This window comes from Benincasa hispida, chromosome 11 (genome assembly GCF_009727055.1).
Source record: "Benincasa hispida cultivar B227 chromosome 11, ASM972705v1, whole genome shotgun sequence".
NCBI lineage: Eukaryota > Viridiplantae > Streptophyta > Magnoliopsida > Cucurbitales > Cucurbitaceae > Benincasa > Benincasa hispida.
In genome coordinates, this window is record NC_052359.1 from 69,543,684 (window position 1) to 69,568,219 (window position 24,536).

Consider the following 24,536-nt stretch of genomic DNA (forward strand, 5'->3'; position numbering starts at 1 on the left):
GAAAAATCCCCAGTTTGACTGAGGACGGGGTCAAACCGGGGACCCAAAACGAGTCCCCGAATCAGGGACGAGGAACATATCCCTGCCCCGTCTCCAACCCCGACCTCACCCCGACTATATATATATATATATAAAGCTATTTTTTATTTTTTTTTTAATTATTTTAATTTTTTTTCATAATATATTAACTTTAACTTTTTATTAAATTTTAAAATAAAAAAATGTTAAAATATTTTTTTCATTATTAAATTAAATTAATAAAACTATAATGATACTAACTTATTACCTAAAAAGTGTATCATATCAATAGAAATATATATAAAAACAAATTGATTTTCAATAAAAAAAATTAAAAAGAAAAACTAATGGACGAGGAATTTTTCCCCGCGGGGACCCGATCCCTGAATGGGGATTCCCTGACCCCGACCCTAACTCCTCAAAATGGAGAATGGGGCGGGGACGGGGATTAAAAATCCCCGTAGGGGTAGAGATGGGGAGTACATCCCCAACCCCGCCCCGCCTTGTTGCCAACCCTAGTTAGGAAACACTTGGTGAAAGAAAATTAGCTAAGTGTGGAAGCCAAAGTGGCCATGCATTGGTGGATAGGGCTTTGTGGGCAGAAGCCATGCTCAATGGAGGTTAGTAGATCACATGGTAGGCATGGAAGAAGAAGTTGATTTGTAGGCTAAGTGTTGGCGGAGTAGGGTGTCATGCATTAGCATGGATGATGCACTAGTCAAAGGCCATAAGAGGTTAGTTGGGCTGTGAGGCATTGGCCTTAACCTAGGTGATGGGCATGGCCAAGTGATGGGAAAGGCCCATGAGTTGAAGGGGTGTCTTAGGCGTTGGCATGAGCACTAGCTAGATTGATGTGCGATGGCCAAGAGCTATGCGTTGGTGAAAAGACATACGATGACTAAGCCATCTTGAGGTTGGGAAGCCTCATGAACGCATGCGACAAGGATGGCCTAGGTGAGAAGGCTTATGTTTTGGCTAGCCATGGTGCGCGTGGAGGAAGGCCATGTGCCAACTTTAGGACTAGGCATTGAAAAGAAGTGTGCGGCCAATTGTCTGTCTCTTATACACATCTAGATGTGTATAAGAGACAGGAGGAAGGCCATGTGCCAACTTTAGGACTAGGCATTGGAAGGAGTGTGCAGCCAATTAAGAAACTATGTGTTGATCTATATTCTGTCTCTTATACACATCTAGATGTGTATAAGAGACAGAGACTTATGTTTTGGCTAGCCATGGTGCGCGTGGAGGAAGGCCATGTGCCAACTTTAGGACTAGGCATTGAAAAGAAGTGTGCGGCCAATTGGTGGCTATGCGTTGGCTTAGAGGAATGCAATGGCCAAGGGTGGATGCGATCAAGTAGGGCCAAGCAGCCAAGACAAAGTTATGCGATCAAGTGAGGCTAGGGATGATTTGGGCTTGAACAAAGGTGAGGTGGACGCACAAGGAGGCATGCAAAGTGTAGAATTTGCATTGACCTAAGGAGGTGTGGACACTTCAGGTCATAGGTGTCAAGGGGGGGCGTTGACAATGCAAGGAGAAGGAACCTAGACATGCAAGAAGGTGGATGTGTCAAGATTTGAGCAAGTTTGGACACCTATAAATAGGGTAAAGGGTGTCCAGAAGGAAGTGTAGTAGAAGACCTTAGGCTACCATTTGATTTGAAGTTATGAGGAGTGAGGAATTAGTGTTGGAAGATAAGAGGCCCAACTAGGCCAGGCACGCGAAAATGCCCAATGCCAAGCGCGCATGGATGTCTATTGACAAACATGCACAGACGCCCAACGCTAGATGCGCATGGACACCCAACGCCAAGTGCGTTGATGCTCATCAGCACACACGACCACGCGGCTGAGCACCCAAACACCGCTTGCACGTATCCCACCACCTAACTCTCGCCCGCGTGATCGCCCAACATGGTGCCATGCGCAGCACCGTGTCACGCTCCCCCTGTGCGAGGCCTGACGCCCAACAGTGCCACCTGCATGTTGCAACGCCTAACCTATTGCACGGACAACTACCCACACCCACCAAACTACCCAAATAACCTCCAAAGTTGTGTTTTTGGATATTAAACATATTTTTAGGTATTTTAAAAGGGGTAATTGGTTATTCTAATTTAAGATTATTTTTAAGACTAAAATGGAATTATTGGAGGAACTTTGGACTAATTTGGGATTTCTTTAAAAAGAAGTGGAATTCAAGGAATCTGGATCAAGAGCTGTTCTAGGAGAATTTTTTAGGAGTTAACAAAAGGACTGTGAGTGAGTTTTAATTATTTTCATATGTTTCAATTATATATATATGTTATTATATATATCTGTGTAAATTTTATAAAATTGGCATGATCAGGAAATGTGTTTTTCTGGATTTTATTGGTTCTTGTTATTTTGCTTATTGTGATTTGCATTGGAAGCTGGAATTGTACCTTGGGAAATTGTTAGCGTGTCTATAGCACGTCTAACTGGATATTATTGACATGTGCACATTCGACAGATTATAAGAGTACTAGGGTTGTTTCCACATCATTCATATCAGAAATTCATGGGAATACCCAGAGAAATATATGATCATGCCAGGGATATCCAATTACCTGGTTGGAAGGGTTGCATTCTTATGTGTGATGATTAATTAAGTGTAAAATTGATTTCCCAAAAATGTTTTCCTTAAAACAAAACTTATTTTTGTTTAAAAAGTACCACTCACTGGGCTTTTTAGCTCACGTTTTCATTGTTTCATCCCTTCTCCCCCCCCCCTCCCCAGGTACCGGAAGCAGAACGTTCTGGGAAAAGTCACCCAAGGTCTGGAACTGCTACTCTCTCACAGTGTGAGATTCAGATTGGGTTATCTTTGAAAGTCATTAGGATTGTTAAAGCTAATATTGTGTAATAGTATGAACCTTTGTAACTATTCCTGAGAATTAATTAAATTCATACATATTAGCTATCTAGAGTTAATGGAGGTTGGGCAGTTGAAATCACAAGGGTGGTGTCCACTGTCTTCACATCTTCTTTTGGGTCTAGAAAACAAGGCTCGGGAGAGGGTGTCACACTTATTGAGTCGGCAATCTCGCTATTCTCACCCATACAAATCAAAGGACCGCCTTCGTAGGTAGGAGTTTATAACTCACTCAGGATCCAAATCATGTTACCTATGGTCATCCTGGTAAAGTATAAGTCTTTATTATGAGTGGTGTTACAAAATGAGACTAGTCATTTCGTGGTCTGGTCTTATACAAACTCTTTTGTATAGAATACCCCTGCTCACATGTCTCCACATGAATGATCAGGATCATATCATTTGTAGCACTTTACAACAATTGTAACATCTATAAAGCGAGTTGTACTTGTAGTGTCACGAGGATAAGGTATCCAGCCTCATCCATCTACTACAGATCATTTAGGTTATCACTTAAACATGATCCAACTATATGTCTCTATATACATGTTTAAACTACAAGATAACCTTGGATGTTAGTTTATTAGTCTGTGGGTTTAATGCAACTAAAAGTCAAATAAAACATCACATATTTTATTAGATAAATAAGATGTTCATACAATACAATTACTAGCTATAGGACCTTACGAGATTTAGAGCATCAACCCTAACAATTTCCCCCTTGACCTAAAGCTGGTGGGATGTACAATATAAAAGTAAAACTAATATATAAAGTACACAAAACAATATACTAGGGCATAATATGTGCCCACTAAAAAATCTCTCACTTGCCCTAGTCTAGATGTGGCCTGTCTCGTAGACCCATACTCTGCAAGTGACCCTCAAACACCTTAATCGTGAGGGCCTTTGTAAAGAATCAACAACGTTGTACTCCGAAGCTATTCGTGTGACGATCACATCCCCTTGTGACTCCTAGGCTCTCAGGAATTAGCCACCACACCACTATTATCACAATAAAGAGTGATAGGCTTTGACATTTCTGGAATCACTTCCAGATCAATTAGGAAATTCTTGAGCCCATACAATTTCCGTAGCAGCTTCACAAGCCGCTAAGTACTCAGCCTCCATGGTGGAGTCAACAATGCACCCTTGCTTGGTGTTCCTCCAGACTACGCCCATTCGTTAAGAGTAAATACTGATCCTGGTGTGGATTTCCTAGAATCCTTATCAGTCTGAAAATCAAAGTGTAACAACCTGACCTTTTTGAGTACTCTGACAAAGGTCGTTACTTATAACTACACATTTACATTCAAAACATTTCGACCATTGAGGAAAATAAATTTCATTAAAATAATAAAGACAGTTTTCTAAAATAAATAACAAATAAGTAAAACTTTTGTTTGGGCCCCCTAAAATAATGAAGGGAAAAAAAAGTAACTTAAGCAAATAAAATTTTGACCAACATTGAGTTTCAAATCAAAACTTTTAAATAGCTTGAAAATGTAAACTGAGCGGAAGCGATTTACATGTCCTATATGGTATGATCACAGGTCCCTCTCGTCACCCGCCGATCTGTTTCTATCATTACCTAAAAAACATAAATTAAGAAAGATTGAGTATAAAATACTCAGTAAGTGATCCTATTACTGGGATCAGACTATGCACCCACGAGCAAAGAAAGATAGTTTGTGGCTCATACAGCTGCATTGATTTTTTGTGATGAAAGGAAAACCAAAAGACGTATTATCTTTCTTTGAAACGTATGTCTAGCGGCCCGTAGGTACACCGTCAAACATGATAATAACATGAACGTGAACCCGTCGACCCACGCATGTCTAGCGGCCCGTAGACAACCGTCAAACATAATAATAACATGAACGTGAACCAATCGACTCACGCATGTCTAGCAGCCCGTAGGCACACCGTCAAACATGATAATAACATGAACGTTAACTTGTCGGTTCACGCATGTCTAATAGCCCATAGGCATACCGTCAAAACATGAAACATGAAAATAAAAATAAAATGAACGTAAACCTGTCAGCTCACGCATGTCTAGTGGCCCATAGGCACACCATCAAACATGATAATAATATGAACGTAAACCTATCGGTTCACGCATCTCTAACAACCCATAGGCACACCATCAAACATAATAATAACATGCGTCAAGGCGAGACAATAAATCGCTCTACTGGTCTATTCATGCATCACATACATAATATCAGTACTGATTAAAAATTTTAACATGCTCATAATACTTGTAACCGCCATGCAACTAGCAAAACATAAAGTCAAATAAAATCATGCTCCAGAGTCCATCAAGTAACTTGATAGGTCTAATTTAGGTTGCCTGGCACGAAGGCACCGGTAATAGTATCATTTACCTTAACTTGGTAAAAAACGCAAAACAAAATCTCCTTAGAACTTCTTTAGCACACTTGAATCAACCTAAAGTTGTGGCTTGGTTCAAGAGAAATTCCAAAACTTGATTCAATTAGCCAATCTGATCAAGAATTAAATCCAAAATCAATAACTTAATTTTCCACTATTACTCTCAATCCAAAAGAATAACCATCCAACAACTTACAAAACTTACCAATTTTCTGCAAAACAAATGGTCTTTAGCTTGATGGTCAATGCCTCAAAACTTCTAAATATTGAATCTAAGAGAGGTTACTAATCTAACCCAAAATCAAATTGGTGAATTTCACCTCCCAAATTATAAGGAAAAATAAGTCTTACCCAAGGTTTTTCTCAAGACTCCGGCAAAAATCGGGCAAGTGGCGGCTGATGGCGTATCGGCTCGTGGATACTATAGATAGGCAATGGGTGTTGCTGTCGGACAACATAAATTGTTTAGGCTAGCAGCTGGTAGTGAGGGTCTTGCATGAGGAGGGTTTGCGAGAGTGGGAGAGAAGGAGAATTTCTAGTTTTACAGATTTTATTCAGCAGCAATTACGAACAATCCATAGCTTCAAACAACGATCCAACCGTTTAAAATGAAACTCCATATGTCTCGAATAGATTGACCAAATTTGAGCACAATTCAACAATTCAAACTCCGGCAATCGACAATTTTGTGGAAGCTGTCGCTGAAAAACCGAATTGCTTTCTCCCCAATTTTTTACCTCTTTTCACTCTCATTTGATTTCGAAAAAAATCTCAATTCTTTTATTTTTTTTTTCCAATTTTGAAAAGATAAATAAAATATTTATCACAATATCTCCAAAATCCCCAAATATTTTATTAAATTTATAAAAATCAATTAACTTTTCAAATTATCTTAATTTAGGCTTCAAAAACCAAAATTAAAGGGCATAAAATCCATCAATTTGATATATTACATTCTTCCCTCCTTAAGAAACTTTCGCCCTTGAAAGTTCAAGTCCTTAAAGGCTCTTGATACTTAGTTCTTATCTCATCCTCATATTTTCAAATTGCTTCTTTAGACTAATAATACTGCCAAAGAACTTTTAATTAGCACTAACTCCACGTTTCAGAAAGTCTTCACATCCTACCATGAATTGTATGACTTATTTGAGACAAAATCATGTTACTCTTTAATCTTAAAACAAACACGTATCACCATTTAGACCCTCATATGCATAAGCCTGAAAATCTCACTTAAATGAAGCTCTTGAAGTCCCCATATACTGTAGAGCATTTGTCATTCCAAGATACATCACCATCACCTCATAATAGCTGTAACCATTACCTGATGTTAGTTTCTAAGATAAAAACTTTCATGATTGCATACATCTATATTGAAAATGTTCACACTCCATAAAGTGGGTCACCTCACTGTCTATGCAACAGAAAACATATCTCTCATGGCATCTCAAGTCCAGGATTCAAAATTCGGATTCGGCACCTAATTTCCCTGACAATCCCCTACAACTGAGATACGCTATCATATTCAATCCGTAATAGTTGATACAAAGTCGCGTGAATCATCTTTCTTTCCTAATAAACAAAGCTGATGTGCTCCAAGGCAAAACATTAAGGCACATATAAAATACTTTGCTAAATGGTTCTTGTATCAGTGACTTAGGCTATTCCAACTCTACTAGAATCATACACGAGCATGTAGTCCCTCGTTCTCCATAGATACTTGAGGATATTCTTAACAGTGGTCCAATGATCAAATCCTGGATTAGATTGATATCTATTGACTATCCCCACTGCATAGCAGATGTTAGATCTAGTATATAACATCACATATATTAGGCTGCCAACAGTCGATGCATAGGGGATCCGTCTCGTTTTCTCAACCTCTTGAGGTATCTTAAGATACTGTTCCTTAGATAATATAACTCCATGCTTGAAAGGTAATAAACCTCTCTTGGAGTTCTGCATCAAATACTTGATAAACATTTTGTCAATGTATGATGCTTAAGACAGAGCTAACGTTTTGTTCTTTCGATCTCTAAAGATCTAAATTCCCAAAACAAACTAAGTCTCTCCTAAATCTTTCATTTGGAATTGGGTCATTAGCCAGTTCTTAACTTTAGTCAGTAGACTTACATCATTTTCAATGAGTAGGATATCGTCTGCATACAATACTAGAAAAGCTACTGAATTGTTGACGATCATCTTGTATACATAAGACTCATCAAAATTCTTATCAAAGCCATAAGATTTGAATGAAATATCAAATCTTATATTCGAAGATTGAGAAGCTTATTCCAATCAGTCTACAAACCTTTTGCTCTTGACATTAGGTTAGGATATTTATATTAAAGATTTCATATATTCTTCTTTTGCAACCTTCTTATGCAATCTCCTCAACACGTGTTCTCCTTTCCTACTCTAAAATTCTTCAATCTTTTCCTTAGTTCTTCATTCTTTCCTAATGATTACTTAATTAAGGGTACCTTCCTCCAATTGAGTAATACACTAGAAATGTCCTCTCTTGGATCTAACTCGTTTCTTCTTCCATCCTTCATCAAGGGCACTCTCTGTGAACATGCCTAGCTTGATGGCAGTAGTAGCATAGTTTCTAATGGTCCTCTCTACATTCTTTGCACAAAGGATTCTTGTCAAATTTAATGATGATCCTCTGGGGTACATCCATTTCTAGGCTTCCTGCAGAACCCATAGAATGACTAGAATTGTTGCATTTCTGATTTCCCCCAACCTTAAAGTTCTTACTAGATGATACCCTAGGTATAGATCTTCTAGTTCCACTACTAGCGAGTGTAAGTTGATGTAACAAATTTTTCCTAGGAGTCTTTTCTTGTTTAATCCTATTACGTTGTTGGAAATAGGAATAGTTTTTCCTGATGTGGCCTACTTATCCAATAGATATTTTTTTCTTGCAGGCAGGATCCCCTGTGGTTTCTACCACAACCTAGACATCTTGTTGTCCTATTCAATCAAGGTGTTCCCGACATAAAGTACATTACTTGATTTCCTAAATCGATTTAAATAGGTGGATAGTGACTTCACCACTTCTTACCTCTCCTGATCTTGGATTCAAGGTAGTGTTTTGAGTTCCGACCTCGAACTACCTACTGTGTTTGCCACTTGGATGCATGATTTCTATAATATAGTGTTAGCTTTAGGACTTCAATCAAACCAAGTATTTTGATAATAACAAATTTGGATTTTTCATACTAACATTTTCAGTGTTTCAGAGTCACTATCTTGTAGAGCTCGAAAAGACGATTCTAACACAATTTGAATCGCTTAAATCGGAGTTCAAATGAGAAAGTTATAAGTAAAAGAAGATTGGAGAGGAAATCCAACGTGGTAGTGACACGTGACACCTTGCTGACGTGGCATTCGACGTGGCACACAAACGGTCAATTTTAATGACGTGGCACTCCAACCGGTCACTTTTTGCTGACGTGGCGACCGTGGACGAATACGATAATTACAAGTGGCAGCTGATATTAAAAAAAAAAAAGAGAAAAGGAGGAGAAATCGTTAATTGACGTGCGGATCAATAGTATGGCGACACGTGGCGCGGTTTAAGATTTTTCAACCTTTTCAAATTTGATTTCCTTCCTAAATTGCCATCTTTCAAATCTTTTTTTATTCTCCAAATCTCAATAATTCCAATTTTTCAATTCCTCTCTTAATTACAAATCCTTTCCTTTTCAATTCCTCTCTTTATTACAAATCCTTCCCTTTTCTATTTTTATTCAATCTCCACCCTTCATTTGCAATCATATCCAATGGCCAAAATTTATCCTCCTCGCCTATAAATTCAACTTGATTTTACTCTTCATTGAAATACCAAAAAGCTATTAAGTCTTAAGCTTTCAATTCTCTCTACTCTCAAATTCTTGTCCTCCTTGCTCCTAAATTGGCCTAGAGTTATTTTTGTGAGTTTTTTTTTTTTTTTTTAATTTTTGAGAATTATATTAAGGTGTGGGTACAACTTGGGTTGTGAAAAAAAGATATTGGTTTGATCCTGAACCAGTAAAAAGGATCTTGGGTTTCTCTTTAGCCTAGGAAAAAGAGGGTCGTGTGTCGGTTTGGTCTTCACCTGCAAGAGGATCACTTAGTGAAATACTCAAGAAGAAGTCTTGGAGAGTGGAGTAGGCAATTTGTCAAACCACCATAATTCCCGGTGTTTTCTTTTCCTTTCTCTTTTATTTCTTGTTTTCAAATTTTTTGCTTCTTGTCTTAGTTATTTTTTTAATCTTTCCAAATTGCATGATTTAATTTTTAGTGTGCCATTTAAATTTATCCTTGATTAAATTGTCTTTAAATTTGAAGTTATCATAGCTTGCATGATTTAAGTTTTATCTTGCATAAATTTTCTTTAATCAAATTAGTGGGTTAACTTTATTGAGCATTGATTGAAGATAAAATTATTTAAAAAAAAAAAAAAATTGGTAGTCAACCCCCCCAGTGTTGCCTTTAGATCTTACATATAGATCAACTAATGTTATTTTAGAATATACTATTCCTACTTAACTCCCTTCCTCACACCTTTATATTCAAAATTTTACCCTATTTTAACCAAGTTCAAGTTTCCTTGAACCTGTTTCCCTAGGTTTTTGTAATCAGTTCTGACTCACTAGGTTATAACCTATTTTTCCCCAAGTTTTTGTAACTTATAGACTTTACTTTCTACCGCCTAGACTTTTTCTAACTCCTTTAGGTTTTCACAAACCTTTGCTCTGATACCAACTTGTCACAACCCCTCCCGAGCTTACCTCTTTCACTTTTCGCTCTAATCTGTTTGCCCACTGCTTATAAAATCTAAAAGATTTCTTAAGTACAAATAGTTTACTTTTATTATAATGAAATTTAATGTTTTTACATCTAGTATCACAGACTTCCAACTCCAATGCCTACAATCAAACTTACAAGACTCCTAGATAACTAAGACAAAGAATTACTCTTGTAGTGTGATAGACCTTGACTTCCAACAACACTCTGGAACCTTTCCTTTTTGCTACCCGGGGGAGGAGGGGGGAAGGAAGAAACAAAACATTTGGAAAGCATGAAATGGGAAACCTAGTGATTGGTACTTAAAAAAGAAACCTTTTAAAATAATTTTAGATTTAAATCAATAGCTAGAATATCAAAATATTTAATTCAAATCCAATACACGAGCATCAACTGATAAAACATATTAAACAGTGGTATGACATGATCATAAATACATCTTGGACAAGATCCACATAACCCACAACCAAGTTCTAAAAAAAACAGTCCCTGAACTTAATATCACCTAACCATGTGCATATGTCAACATAGAATCTCGTCGTAGGTTCAGATCTGGGCCTGCAATCCCTCTGAACATCATATAAGAGAATTCCTTCCACTAGCTTAGATACTAGATCTAGAGATCTCCTGACTATCTAGTGGGATACTTTACCACAGGCTGAGAATCTAGACCCACAAATCTTTATGGCCATCTCGTGCAGTCCATCAGGGTCCAACAATCGGCTTTTAGTGGTTTGAAATCTAGTCCCTCAAACCACAGTAAGGTATGGTTTTTCTCAAATCAAATCAGAGGTTCAAACATTCCTTTTTCCACATAAACATGCTGAAATAATATATATATATATATATATATTGGTAAAAAAAAAAACATGCTTTTGTACAAACCATATATAAAATATATTTATCTAAATCTAGATTTTTCAACCAGAATAAAATGTATAAACCAGATCATGCCAACCATTTCAAATCATACACACATATATATATAATATCATATATGTATTAACCAAAACATTTGAAAATAAACCACTCACAATTACTGGCAAGGATTTTCTTCATTCATTTCATTATCTTTACTGTTTAAGTTTATCAAATTGTATGCAAGTATATATTTGTCAACTATGAGTGGCTAGATTCTTTAGTTTTAGGGTGCTGATGGATTCTCTTATAGATTTAAATTAATGCGTAGTAGTTTTATGAATATCATGTAATTGAATGTTTTTCAATACTATTGTGCTTATTTTGTGTTGGTCGGTCATCAATGCATGTTAGGTTTAATATTTAATTAGATAGTTTGAATGTTTAATCGGATTTATAATATTCAATCATTATTAATCTCTCATGAAAATAGTTAGGTTGATAATGAAAGTTGATAATGAAGTCATCTCCGGTCCCGATCCACCCATAGACATCTTCACATGTAATGAAGGGCCCTTTGGTAATTGAACTGCATACAACGAGTCGTTTGGGCCGAAGTTTTTCATAAAGCCCACCATGAGGGCCAAATTCGTAGACCTAGCCGCCCACCGTCTTTCTTCTCCCTTATAAGTACTGAACGAAGTCTTCATCGCTTCATCAATCTTTCTCCGCCGCGCTTTATTATTTCTTTGAATGAATTTTTTGTGAGCCGATTTCTCCTGTATCTCACATTGCTTCTTTGTTTACAATTCGGATTCAATCTCTTGTTTTCAGATGCAAAATTCTAATCGAAAGAAAAATCTTTTGGTAAACGTTTTCAACAATGCAGAGGTTTTTGTTTCTCGGTGATGATGAAAAATGATGACGAGTCCGATCTCTAATCCATTCACCCCTGACGACAAAACGAGGCATTTGTCTGAGAGGAATCAAGCCTCTTTTCTTTTGGTTTTCAAAATTTCGCTGCTCGTTTCTGTTCTTCGCATTTCTTCAAGTTGATGACTTTTTGTTTGTTTGAACTTTGTATTAATTTAGCAATGTTGAGGTTTTTCTCTGTGATGATGAAAAATGATGACGAGTCTGATCTCTAATCCATTCACCCTTGATGACAAAACGAGGCATTTGTCTGAGAGAAATCAAACCTCCTTTTTAGGTTTATTTATGTGCCTTTTGCAATTTTGAGGAGTTTTGAAGTTTTGGATGAAGATTTTCCTTACAATTTGACTGAAGTTGAGGTTGTATCTTGTATATGATCAAGTGCGGCGATGATGAGAAACCAAACTCAGGTTTTTAATCGAAACTGAGATTGTTTCTGTGATTATTTCTCAAGCACTTTTGAGCCGTTTGTGAGAGATTACTTCGATTCTTTTCAGTGTTTCTTTCAAATGTCTTTCTTGATGGGTTGAAACTCCGTAAAATATCTGTTTCTTGCTTTCCTTGAGTTTGCGTATTAAACCAGCCTTGTGTTCGTATTTCTCCACTGTTCTTGCAGTTTGAGAAGCTGATTTGTATTACCTTTGAATTGATGTTTCCATACTTCAAAAGTTGGTTCTGGAAGTGGTTTAAATATTTTATCATAACAAGGTAGATGACAGTTTTTCGATTGAATATTTGGTGTTGGAACTTCTCAAATGCTTTTGTGAAGAACTGGAAGTTAATGCAATTAAGTGTCTAGGGGTCAGATGACATGAAAGTCTTGATGTTGCTTGAAAGTCGGTGGAAATCAATCCAGCAATGTGAGTTAGAGAAATATTTTCGCTGTTCTGAAATTTAAACTTGTAATGGCAATTGATATAACCTTCATTACAATTGTTGTTCATGTCTCATATGTATTCTCCTTGCGAGGAATTCAAATGAAATTGTTGATTTCAATCGTTATCTTGTTTTAAATTCATTTTGGTAGTTTTCTCCCTTGGGTTCTTCCTAAAACCGGTCGATATCTAAACGTTGAGAATTAAAGTGTCTAGTGTTTTATTGGAACATGATGATCATCGTAATGTTTGACCCAGAGTTCTTGAATTAGTGTGTAGACAATAACTTTTATAATTGTGTACAATTATTAACCAATTCCATCTTACCTATTTTATTTTTTTATATTGAATAACTCTATCTTCAATTATGGAGAAACTTCACCCAAACACAAATTTACTAACATAAATTAATTTGCTAAATGACAATTGGTCAAAAAGGTGGTGTTAAATTAAAAATGCAAAATTTTTACGACACTAACCATGTAAAGCTCAGTCAAATTACACTGCTCTAAGACTTACACTAGCTGAAAAGTGAACAGTGATCTTCTCTCTGTTCAGTTTAAAATTATGATTAGAAATAATAGTAATTGGAATAGATTCATAATTCTAGATAAAAATGATTTAACAATCCAATTATATTTACAATCCAAACTTTCATTCATCAGTAAAATCTTATTTGATTATACCAATTTTCATCACTATACCATATCCGAAATTAGTTTTTGAGAAACTATTTGAAGTCAGTTGAAAGGAACTTATTTATTCATTCATTAGAAAGGTGCATAAATCTTCCATGGTTCAAGGTGCTCTCTCATTCTTGGTAATCTAATATTTTAACAGAAAGAATGTTTATGCCTCTATCAAAACTCATAAACAGAGAAATACTAAATACTTAATATAATGTGCAATTATAGTTACATTTTGAATAAGAGAAGCTGAAATTTAAAGAGCTGCTACGAACTCCTTTCCCACATGCAAACTCGGAAGTACAAAAGCAGTCAACAGAAGAGGTCAAAACACCGACCCGAGAGCTCTTATACAAAGAAATACAAACCTAATATGGCCGAAGACGATTGGCTTTCTACAAATCTTATCTCTGGAGTCGATAAATGAAATTATTGAATGAAACAAAGAATGACCGACCTCTTCAAAATTATATATCCAAAAAATGAAACCAAAAAGATATACAAAACAGGATCCTATCATTTTTAATTTTTTTTACATTGCAGCTAGAAGATCTCTCATTTCTGCCACAGAGAAAAAGCTCTCCGTCGGGTAAATTTTAGCAACGAGTTGGGCGAAACTATCGTACTTGTCCAGAAATTCCTTCTGCAATCAAATTAAAATAAGTGTCAGATTGCTTGAACCCAACATGTTTATTAAATACTTCTCCCAAAAAGAGACTACCTTGCACTTATCCCACAAAGAAGGAAGTAGTTCCTCTGATGTTAAGTTCTTCTGCAACTTCTTATACATGGCAGTAATGGATTTGTCAACCTAACACCCCAATTCACATTTAGACACAGTATTCTAGATGGAAATATAGAAATGTATTGCCCAAAAGAATCGAAACTTACTCCAGACAAACTGGATTTTAACATTTTCCGAAGATCCATTTTGGACAATCCAAGTTGGAATGGAACCTAGAATATACACCCAAAGAAGGAAACCTAGAGTCAAGGACTTGATGATTATACAGAATTCAATAATCATCATGCTCCAATAGCAATACATAGCGCATAGTTCATTACTATGGTGCATTACAGTTATTTCTTAGATAGGAAAATCGCATGCATAGTTTTATAAATGGGAAAACAATATTAGCAACATACAAACCTCTTCTGGTGGGATGGTGTAAAGCAAGTCTTCTATTCGTCGAGCAAATTGGAATAACCGTTCAAATTGCTGAAAATTAAAAGGAGCAAATTTCAAACTTATTTCCAGAATTCAGTCTAGTGGGGTAGGGGTGGTTGAAGAGGCCAGGGCGAATGACTTACATAGTATATAATCATACTTATATGTCGTGTGCAAGCTTGCTCATAAGCTTCACTCGCCTGGTGATAGAATTTGGCTAGAGTAGGCACAACGTTGGCTAGATCATAGAGACTGCATGCGAGATCATGAGTGAACAAACACACAAAGAAGTATATATGATTCCAATAAAAGTTGATTGAATTTGTAATGTATACCTATTCTGGAAAGCTGCATAGTTTTCTAAAAGAAAAATGTCTGCATATTTTGGATCTGTTTGTGCTATTTTCTCCAAAGTAACAAACATTATACTGACCTATCAAAACAATGTACATAGACATGGTGAATACTACAGAGTTACAAAACACACATCCATTAGTGATTTAAAAAGCATGCATATCAATCTGCAGTCATATGGGCAGATTGCAGCTGCTGTACACGGCCAAGGGAAGAATAAACCAACTCAAGGACGTAAGAAATTTATAAATGACTGACAGTCAACAATAAAACAATCAAAATGTGTTCTAAAAACTTGCAAATTTTACAGTTCATCATAAAGGAAACTCACAAATTTTGTATATGCTTGATCAACCAAATCCCTGGATTGTCCCTGGATGTACTGCTCCATTCGTGTAGCAAGAGTTGCAAATCTATGCAAAGGCAACAAGTAAAACATATGACATCAAGCAAACTTAAACCTTGATATAGTTAAGAGCACTGAAAAATAATGATCCTTTCCATTTGCAATTAGCTTTTCCCAGACCCGTGTTGCTATGTATAGAAGTACTATAGAAGGAATATTTATTTGACAAAGTAAGATTCTTATGTCAATAAGCCAACTTGAAGCAAATTGACAAAATTGGGAAAAGGTCCTTTTTAGATCACAAAAAGGAAGCAAAATTTTCTTTTCTAATCATTTAAGTAATAGCAGGATAGAGGGCTAAGAAGGTATTAATAATTACCAAAAGATGAGTGATCTAGAGATGGACACAAGAATAAAAAAATGGCATTCAATCGAATAGATATGAACTATGAAAGAAATTATAGCCCTCATCACCTAGAGCACCATTGCAGAATAAAAGTGAGTGGAATATCTTCTAGAACTCAATGACAAGCCAAGAGAAAATATAAGTACTCCGATGTCCAAAATAAAAAAAATGGAAGTAGTTCTTGTTCCAAATAATCCTAGAACTCATCTTCAGAGTTAAAACACTTCACAATTTACAAAATTGCCGGCGATCAGATGTAACAGAGAGGAACTCAGATCAATGCAATAATGTATTAGTGAAAACTAGAACTGTATCTTTTCACCACCCATTTCACTTCATTGCAATTTACACCTTCAGTAGTAGAGAAGCCCAACAGAAACTCAGTGTTACCTCCAAATCCTTTCCAAAAAAGTATTCTCAACATCGTGTATTCAAATATAAGGCTTCATTTTTTACATTACTCACTGACGGAGTGTACATGTCTCTAGTCCAAGAAAGAATGCACAACTATGTAACTATTAATTGTCAATTAACTTGATTGCTACTTATTTTAATCTGACATACAAACATGGAAGTCTTAGTAGTTAATACTTTAAGGGTTGAACAATTACATCAATACTATCTAAAAATTAAACAAATAAATTGCAAAGTAACAACCTTGAACAGCTTGTGAAGAGTAAACACGCTTAGAAGAAAGTTGAATGTATAAGCAAGAACTAGAAGCTGCAGCTTCTAAGTTATGCTACCCAACCAAAGATGTCAATAGTTAACACTTGCAATATCCTATTTCCTGATACTCAAGATTTGTCAAACTTGTAAGAAATAAATGACGAGCTTTCCAGATTTAATTTACCTTGGAATATAAGATAATACGCCCATCTGCCTAACATTTCTCTCATTTCTTTCTATCTGGTGACAAGCTTCATCAACAAACTGTAAAACATTTGCACATTTCAAAGAGGTCGGCAGTGTCACATAGCTCAGAAAGTAAAACTGCTACCATTAGCTTCAACTCAAATGTACATGCACATACACATGTACAATAATAGCTTATTGCCAAAACTTACGCGATTGAACTGCATGGAAATTCTCGACTCCAAGTCACCAAGCAAAAGACGGACAAATCCTGCTGCATCAGCTTTCTGTCCAGAGAGATAACGCTCTGTAATGCCATGCATTGATATGCAGCGCAATGGATCAATTTTGTATGCCCAGTCCACAACAGCATAAAAATCTTCCTGATTCACATTTCAAATAAATTGATTTAATAAACAGCCTCCGTTTTGGAGTTGAAGCAAAACAAACTATATTTCCATTAAACCATTTTAATTCTATGACATCCATGTCCATAAAGAATAAACAAGACTTTAGCTAAACATATCAAATCTTCCGATTGCTATTTCTTTTATAACCACGTGCAATTTAACAAGGGATATATACACTATACCTCAATGCTAACTAGAAATCAACATAGACAAATGACCTTGTAACACCAAACATATAGAATATATAACAAAGGTGATTATTAAGTTTTTAACTACGTCAAGTAGCTAGCCTCATGAATTCTCATTGTTTATACGAAGTAATGGAGATACACAAGATTTTCCAGAAGATTCTCCCCAGCTGCAAGAAAAATGGGAAACATACACAAATAAAAGAATGATATTGATAAGAGCTATGTAATGGATATCCAAAATATGTTAAGTTTATTCTCTTTTTGAATTTATGGTCAGTAATCTGTACCGAGGAAAAAATGGTCAAAATAAAGCATAACGATATGTAAACAAATCGGTAGATATTACCTGAATTCCATCAAGCAAGTCCTGAAGTGATTCATTTAATGCTGCAAGCTCCGCAGAATTTTTCCCTACAACATCGAATGTTGCATGTCAAAATTCTCAAAACTGATGAAATATATTTAATTACTTATGACCAGATATGAGAGATTCCCCCCTCTCCCAGTTGGGAAGGAACAATAATTATAACAGTGGGATACCCGATTTGCTGTCGTTCTCATCAATATCCATAATTCCTAGATCATCGTCATCGTCGTCATATCCTGGTTTACCACCATTAACACCACCAGGTGGCACAAGGGCAGGAACTTCGAAACACATGAAATGAGCAAAAAATGAACTCTGCATTTGTTGTCATAAAAAAGAAAATCATTTACAGAACAAAATTATCATTCGATCAAGTGCATGTAGAACCAGAATTTTGACCTCATCTACAAGAAGAGGGATAAAAATGGTTAACATCTTCCCATAAGCCTCTGAGACAGTGGAGGTGTCAGCTGCATTCATATTCTGGCCAGATCCAGAGGAAGCTTCAAGCCAGACAGTTGGATTTCTTGATGCTTTGGTGCTGGCACGAAGCTCATTAGCAAATTCACGAGCCTAAAGTTGAATAAAAATATCAGATTTAAGAAAATAAATAAATTGTTTGTTATAAAAAAAAGAGAATAAGAAAAAAAAATCTACAAATTCAGCCTAACAAGGAAGAACACAAAACTTTCAAAGCCTATAACGAAGCAAAATGAGACATGACAAACTGGTGAATATGAATGAATTTCAATAGCAGCTAAAGGTGTTCTCATATGGTATATTCTAGAGAAAAGAAAGAAATGAAAAAGAGGTAAAAGGAAACATTAATCGAAGCATAATGGAGGGAGAAGTTAATGGAAATTATTAAACAAACTATTGATTCATGATTGCTTTTTTATTTAGCCAAATTTACTAATTATTTAGTCAAATGTTGGCTGGCTACACCACTTATCCCAGTTGAAATTATCTCAGACAACTATAGTTAAGTGACTTCAGATCTAACCTGACACAGAGGGTAGAGCGAACTATGTTACTCTTCTCAATTTTAAGATCAGGGCCAACGCATGGTAGGTTTAGGCTTCAAGCCAAAATTCAAATCTGGATCTTTTAATATTGAAGCTATATTTGAACGGCCTTAAAATGATTTCAAGATGGATGCGAGATTATGAGTTGGTTTAAATAATTAGGATAAAAATGAAGCCTTTTAAGAAATAGGAAATTCAGCAGTAGTCTCTCTTGTCTATCCCTTAACCCAACCATGCTCAGACACACATGGATTCAACCGGTGTATCCACATAAAAATTGAAACTGAATTAAAAGGGTATCAAAATATTGAAAGAATAAATATATTTTAAAAAATGATCAAAAGCTAGGTAGTAAGATATTTTCACTCACCTCCCTGCGAAGAAGCAAGTTAAGCGAGCTACAATAGGCTTTTCGCAACAGACCCAAGCAATTCTTATCAAGACTCTACAAGAATTAAAAGGACAAGGATAAATTAGTACAGAAGGAGGCAATAGAAGCAATCATACAGCAAATCCTTTTGAGGTAGTATAACCTTTAAATGTTGCAGAAGACGAGCATAAGTCCTGCATTTGTACCGCAAGTCCGCATGATCAGGCCTCTTCAGTTGTCCCCTCTATTTAAGAACATAAAAATCAGCAGTAATTTTCAAATTCAATCTTCAAAAATAATGACTAAAAAATATATATATAAATTGTGTAAATACCTGAGAAAAGTAACTCTTGTCACTTATCATAAAATCCACCAAACTAGCAAAGTAGTTTCTTAAGAACTCAGAAGCTCTTCTAACAAAGGTACTTTTCAGCTTCTCAAGTTCAGCACGTTTCTCTCTTACCTGGAAGAGTGTAGCTACCACAGTTAAATAAGGTTCTTTACTGATGTCCTAAAGAGTAAAGAGCTACCAGCTAGCTATTACACCACATGGTAGTATCTTAATTGCTATTCTTTAGCAAACATCTAAACCAGAACTGACAACTCTACTGTTCAAAGTATTGCACAAAGAACAATTCAGCAACTGAAACAGCTAAAGTTAGGTAGAAATTATGATTCATGGTCAACACATACTATCACAAGAAAACTGAAATAACGGAAGGAAAGTGTGCTACATACAGATCGCATGTTTGCATATGTAGGATCCAGATTGGGTACTTCAAGGCCACGCAAAGCACCAGTTAACCACTCACAGGCTTCCACATTTTGAATCATGCGTGCCTCATCAAATGAACCCCCAGTCAAACATGCTGCATACTACAACCAACAAAACGTCATTTGAGGCTCAAGAAAATTTGCATACAAACCTGACACTTCCTTTAATATCTAATGATTTTATTTTTTTAAAAAAAAAGAAAAAAGAAAAAAACCTCAGAAGGGACACGTAATCGTTCAAGGAGTTTATCCAGCTCCTCTATGAGTGCTTTATTATTCACAGATTGCATCTCCAACTTATTGTTCCGGGTTTCTATCTGCTCAGCAAAACAGACAAATTTAAGGTAGGAAGTGTATAAATCTCACTTACATGAGAATTACTAAAATAATAGATTGATCTGATAACTGTATTGTTATAGTATTTGTATTTCATTAGCCAACAAAATTAAAACTTAATTTTTTTTTCATAAGGGGTGAAATAAATACATACATACACACGTGTATTAAAAGAAGGGATTGACTAATTACAAACAAAACAAACCAAGAGAAAGAGAAAATGGCGAAAATGAGAAAGCCAAAAGATTATAACAAATACTTAAATGCAAACACTGTAAATAGAAGAAGCATGCAAATGATGCTAGCAAGGTCGTTCTATGTACTCAGGCACAACAATGTTTATATAAAATGCATAGGAAAAGATAAACAAGAACAAAGAACAATATTTCATCCAATATGCATTCACATCTGGGCCCCAAAAAATTGAAGGTGAGGACAGGAGGAATTTTCAAAAGAGAAATACATATAAAAAGAAAGGTATGTTATTTTTTTTACCGATTCAATGTCCTCCCTCATGTGCCTAAGTTTCACGTTGAAGATTCCCAACCATTCGTCCATATCATCAACACAATTTGTTGCTGCCTCAAGCCCTTGTAGCACCTAAAAGAACAAGCAACCAACGTTTACATAAAACACTGGTTTCAGTCATGAGAAACTTCATAACATCTCAAGTTGCATTAACAGTATTAGTAAGGGCCATACTGAAAGAATATGTAAAAAGTGCTCACGGTAAAACAGATATACTCGCAGTAATAATGCTAAGATGAATGTTAAGCAACTCAGATGTCATTGAGATTAATAGCGGCAGTACTTATTGCCATAAGATCCATAGATTTAAGGCTTATTGTTTTTGGAAATTATAACCAAGCAGTTAACAGGCCCTCCAAGTAAAAATTGTCAAAAAGATTTGAGAGCCAAATGAAAAATTGAATAGTAAAGAAAAATAAATAAACCAGAAATTACTTCATCAATCAACGGTTCACTTTCCAAAATAGCATGGACATTTGCGGCCTCCAAAGCAAGGAGCTCTCGTTTCAACCTTTCAGAAAAGGCCTCAGCTTCACCAATGCCCATCACATAACTGCACATCAATCATTGTTTATCATCAATCAAGCAGCAGCACACAAGTAACAATATTGTGGCAGTATTCTAACATTATTCACACAGCCTCACAAGTCACAATTGACATGAAAAATATGCGTCACAAAAAGAATCACATGAAAACTGTGGGAAGTCAAACTCACGTGCCCAGAAGTGCCTCCATGTCCTCTTCCTCAGCTTGAGAAACAAGTTCCTTTTCTACCGTGACTTTAAGGTCACTCTCTGTTACTCTAGCCACAGCAGGACCATCATTACGACTCCTCTGTGTAGGAACTGAAGGTGTATTTTCCTACATTAATTTCTATACGAGAATCAGCAGAAGAAACTAAGTGGCACAGGCAGTTGTAACAATTATTTTACTTGATTTTCATAATGATAATTCTTACCTCTAAAGAATCAAAAGTAAATAAAAATCAAGTGATTATAAGGACAGGAAGGCATGTTTCCTCAAGCATATTTATGGACATTTCACAACAATGAACTAGTAGTAGACATCTCCAAGCAAATATGAAACCAAATGTGCAAAATAATAATAAATAAATAAAAGCAGTAGTATGTAGTCATCTAACAACGAATGAAAGGGATAACAAGCCATAAATTGTGAACAATATATTTTTTTTTTACAGAAATTAAAATACAAAAATAATATTTATATTAAATTTAGAAAGAAAGAAACAAAGCAAGATAAAAAATAAATAACAAAACTGCATCATAAAGTTAAGTTTCAATATAAAAGAAGGAAAACCACATGCACCTTCGCCCAAAGAGCCATCTCCACGACATCTATACCAACAACTTTTGGAAGTCGTTCCAATACATCTTTGCATATGTTTAAAATGCAAAGCAGAAGCCGGTTCCTAGATGGAAAAAAATACAGATTCAAAATAATTCAAATTTATAAGAAAATGATGTAATGAAAATAAGAAATATAAAAATAGGAACTTCTAATAGCTTACAATCTGCAGCATGTGCAATCACTTGTTTAAACTATGTGCAATGAGATCAAACAAAAACACCAAAAATATATATATATATATATCTTTTCTTCCCCAGAATCTCACCGGTCATCAATATTCCGCATAGTCCACTGGGGTGGGGCAACACTTTGACTTCTTAGGTTATCAAATCCCTGCAAAAATCCAGTTTCACAGAGAAGAATTAGGAAAAATTAACCAGAACTGTAGCATCCACTTTGCAAATATTAGAGACTTAATCATTATGCCATGTCTAAAATTAGACGACGAAAACAAACTTGATATAAAAAATAATAAATAAATAATAACGTGGGAAGGAGCAATTTTTGGACAAGAAATAGTTGGAAACAGAGCATTACCAATGTAAATGTGCATCCACTGGGGTCGTTTGCTATAACTTCCACCTTTGAAAGATGCTTTAGTTTGTATAACTTTGCAGGCTGCATGTGGCTTAGATTATCAATAAGGGAAGCAACAAAACTAAATTTTGGCCACAAAAAAAATCCTTGAACTTAGAGAAGAGAAAACCAACCAAAAAAGCATTCAAGGAATACTCCATATGAAAGCGCATGGAATTTTATTATAAGAAGATTAAAAATTGAAAATTTTCATAAATCTGAAAAAATAATTAAAATTCTAAAATTACCTCTAGAACTCCACCTGTGGAATATTTTAAGACTCGTAAAAAAGCTTTTGTTCGTGGACCTTTTTCTTTTGCTGCAAAAAGAAAACCACAGATGAAACTAACCTGACAGTCTGTCACACATCCAAGATGACCCAAACTACAATCTTGCCGGTTCTAATGTAACTAATAATTTTGCAATATTGAAAATACAGTAATAAATGGAAAATGGATGCAATAACTTGAACATGTCAGTAATCTTCCTCTAAATAGGATGAAATACATGGAGTAGCTAGAGATGTCGTCAGAGCTAGAACAACTTCAATGGAGGCATAAATTGCTAGACAAATAAAAATAAACAAACAAACAAGCAAACAAAAAAAAAAAAAAAAAAGGAAAAAACCCTTGGCTTATACTGAGAACTCAAGGGCACATAAGTACAACTTATAGAATGGATAGATCCTATCCAAGTAAGACTTTGTTCGCTTCACTAGTACTGAACTTAACTATTCAACAGCTCTGAAATGTTGGAAGTCTACCATTCAAAATCCATATACAGCTAACTTTGAAAAGTGGCTTTGCTCCAATAACATAAAACTAAAATGTATGGAACAAAGGACGGGTGTAGTTTTCGAGCAATATCAATGTCAAAAAAATAATATTCACCGATCTATCCAGACTGAAACGATTACCTCTTCCCAGCACAAAGCATATAGTCTTTATTGTTCCATGGCAAAAAGTTAGTCATCTCGGGCAGGACCTTTTAAATGTTATTTAAAATTTCCATTAACTACACACTAGAAATCATCATTTGCATTAATGATTTCCCTGCCATGCAAAAATAATTACACAGTTGCACTCAACCCGAAAAATTCAGTAAAAAGAGGGACAGAAAGCTAATCCATATCAGTAAGAAGCGACAGTAAAGGAATGAGTAGTCGTAATTCCAGAGAGCTCCTGTTGTGTACGTATGCACCTTAGCATATAAACAAAATTGGTTGCAAATTTAGACAGACCAGAAACTACAATAGGTCATCGAATTAAAGAGGCAGATATAGGAAGAAACAGTAAGTGCTGGTAATTTCCGTAGACTCAATTAGAAATTTAGAATTGGAAGAGTGAATTGAGAGCAGAGAATTCAAATTATAGGTAAAAACAATGGAATTAAAGATTAAGGACGTACTGGAAAGAGCGAGAACCCTAGGTTTTGCCATTTGTTGACGTCCTAACATGCCAGATTTTCCCCAGATCCCTCGGCTCTTTGCTACACGAATCGACATCACGACCTTCTGTTTAGTGCCTTCGATGGCAGCCTCGCAAGCTCGCCTGAGCTCGGCGTCATCCGCACTAGATTTCGCCATTTCCGAACTCGAAGCTCCTGATCTGAACCAATATCGAAATGGAATTCAGAGAGAATGGAGAGAGAGAGAGAAAGAGGAAGAAGAGCAGAAAAGTAAAAATGGATGATGATACGCACCGTTCCGCAACGTACTTGGCACTGGCACACGTCTTTCCCACAAGTTTTTTTTTTTTTTTTACTTTTCTTTTTCCTTCTGCTCTCTTTCTGTTTTTAAAATTTAAATATGGAAGAATATTACTTTAATTATAAAAATTACCCCTAAACTTTACCTTTTATATAAAAAATGTCATTATACATGCAAAAGTTTCAAAAATACTTTTATCGTCAGTTTTGGATAAAAATCATTAAAATTTTATTTTTAAAAAATACTCTGTAGTATTTGAAAAAAAAAACCGTTAATTTCTTGTGACAAAAAATGATTTTA

The 24,536-nt window shown here is 35.6% G+C and overlaps 1 protein-coding gene and 2 non-coding genes across 3 annotated transcripts; 2 read left to right on the forward strand and 1 right to left on the reverse strand.

Moving 5' to 3' along the window:
• Positions 1-11,859: 11,859 nt before the first annotated feature.
• On the forward strand, positions 11,860-11,944 carry LOC120092290. Its single transcript, XR_005485998.1, has one exon. It is a non-coding gene; the product is annotated as a small nucleolar RNA SNOR75 (small nucleolar RNA).
• A 122-nt stretch (positions 11,945-12,066) lies between these two features.
• On the forward strand, positions 12,067-12,151 carry LOC120092289. Its single transcript, XR_005485997.1, has one exon. It is a non-coding gene; the product is annotated as a small nucleolar RNA SNOR75 (small nucleolar RNA).
• A 1,480-nt stretch (positions 12,152-13,631) lies between these two features.
• LOC120091391 (exocyst complex component SEC3A) lies at positions 13,632-24,219 on the reverse strand. Its single transcript, XM_039049397.1, has 25 exons — positions 23,936-24,219; positions 22,777-22,847; positions 22,490-22,570; positions 22,218-22,285; positions 21,911-22,013; positions 21,300-21,445; positions 21,019-21,136; positions 20,551-20,655; positions 19,935-20,036; positions 19,684-19,821; positions 19,280-19,408; positions 19,109-19,189; positions 18,946-19,020; positions 17,950-18,123; positions 17,724-17,865; positions 17,530-17,594; positions 16,795-16,965; positions 16,581-16,660; positions 15,307-15,388; positions 14,957-15,054; positions 14,765-14,873; positions 14,604-14,672; positions 14,345-14,410; positions 14,175-14,264; positions 13,632-14,096 (listed from the first exon to the last, which is right to left on the reverse strand). The coding sequence occupies exons 1-25, from the start codon at positions 24,111-24,113 to the stop codon at positions 13,986-13,988; spliced, it is 2,652 nt and encodes an 883-aa protein (XP_038905325.1). The 5' UTR covers positions 24,114-24,219; the 3' UTR covers positions 13,632-13,985.
• Positions 24,220-24,536: the final 317 nt, after the last annotated feature.

Excerpts from the sequence above, each read along its gene's own strand:
- LOC120091391 (XM_039049397.1), bottom strand. The coding sequence starts at position 24,113 with ATGGCGAAATCTAGTGCGGATGACGCCGAGCTCAGGCGAGCTTGCGAG. Across the intron at positions 20,037-20,550 it reads TGAGGGAGGACATTGAATCG|ATAGAAACCCGGAACAATAA; the intron begins GTAAAAAAAATA and ends TTTGCTGAGCAG. Across the intron at positions 16,966-17,529 it reads ACTTGCTTGATGGAATTCAG|GAAGATTTTTATGCTGTTGT; the intron begins GTAATATCTACC and ends AATGTGAATCAG.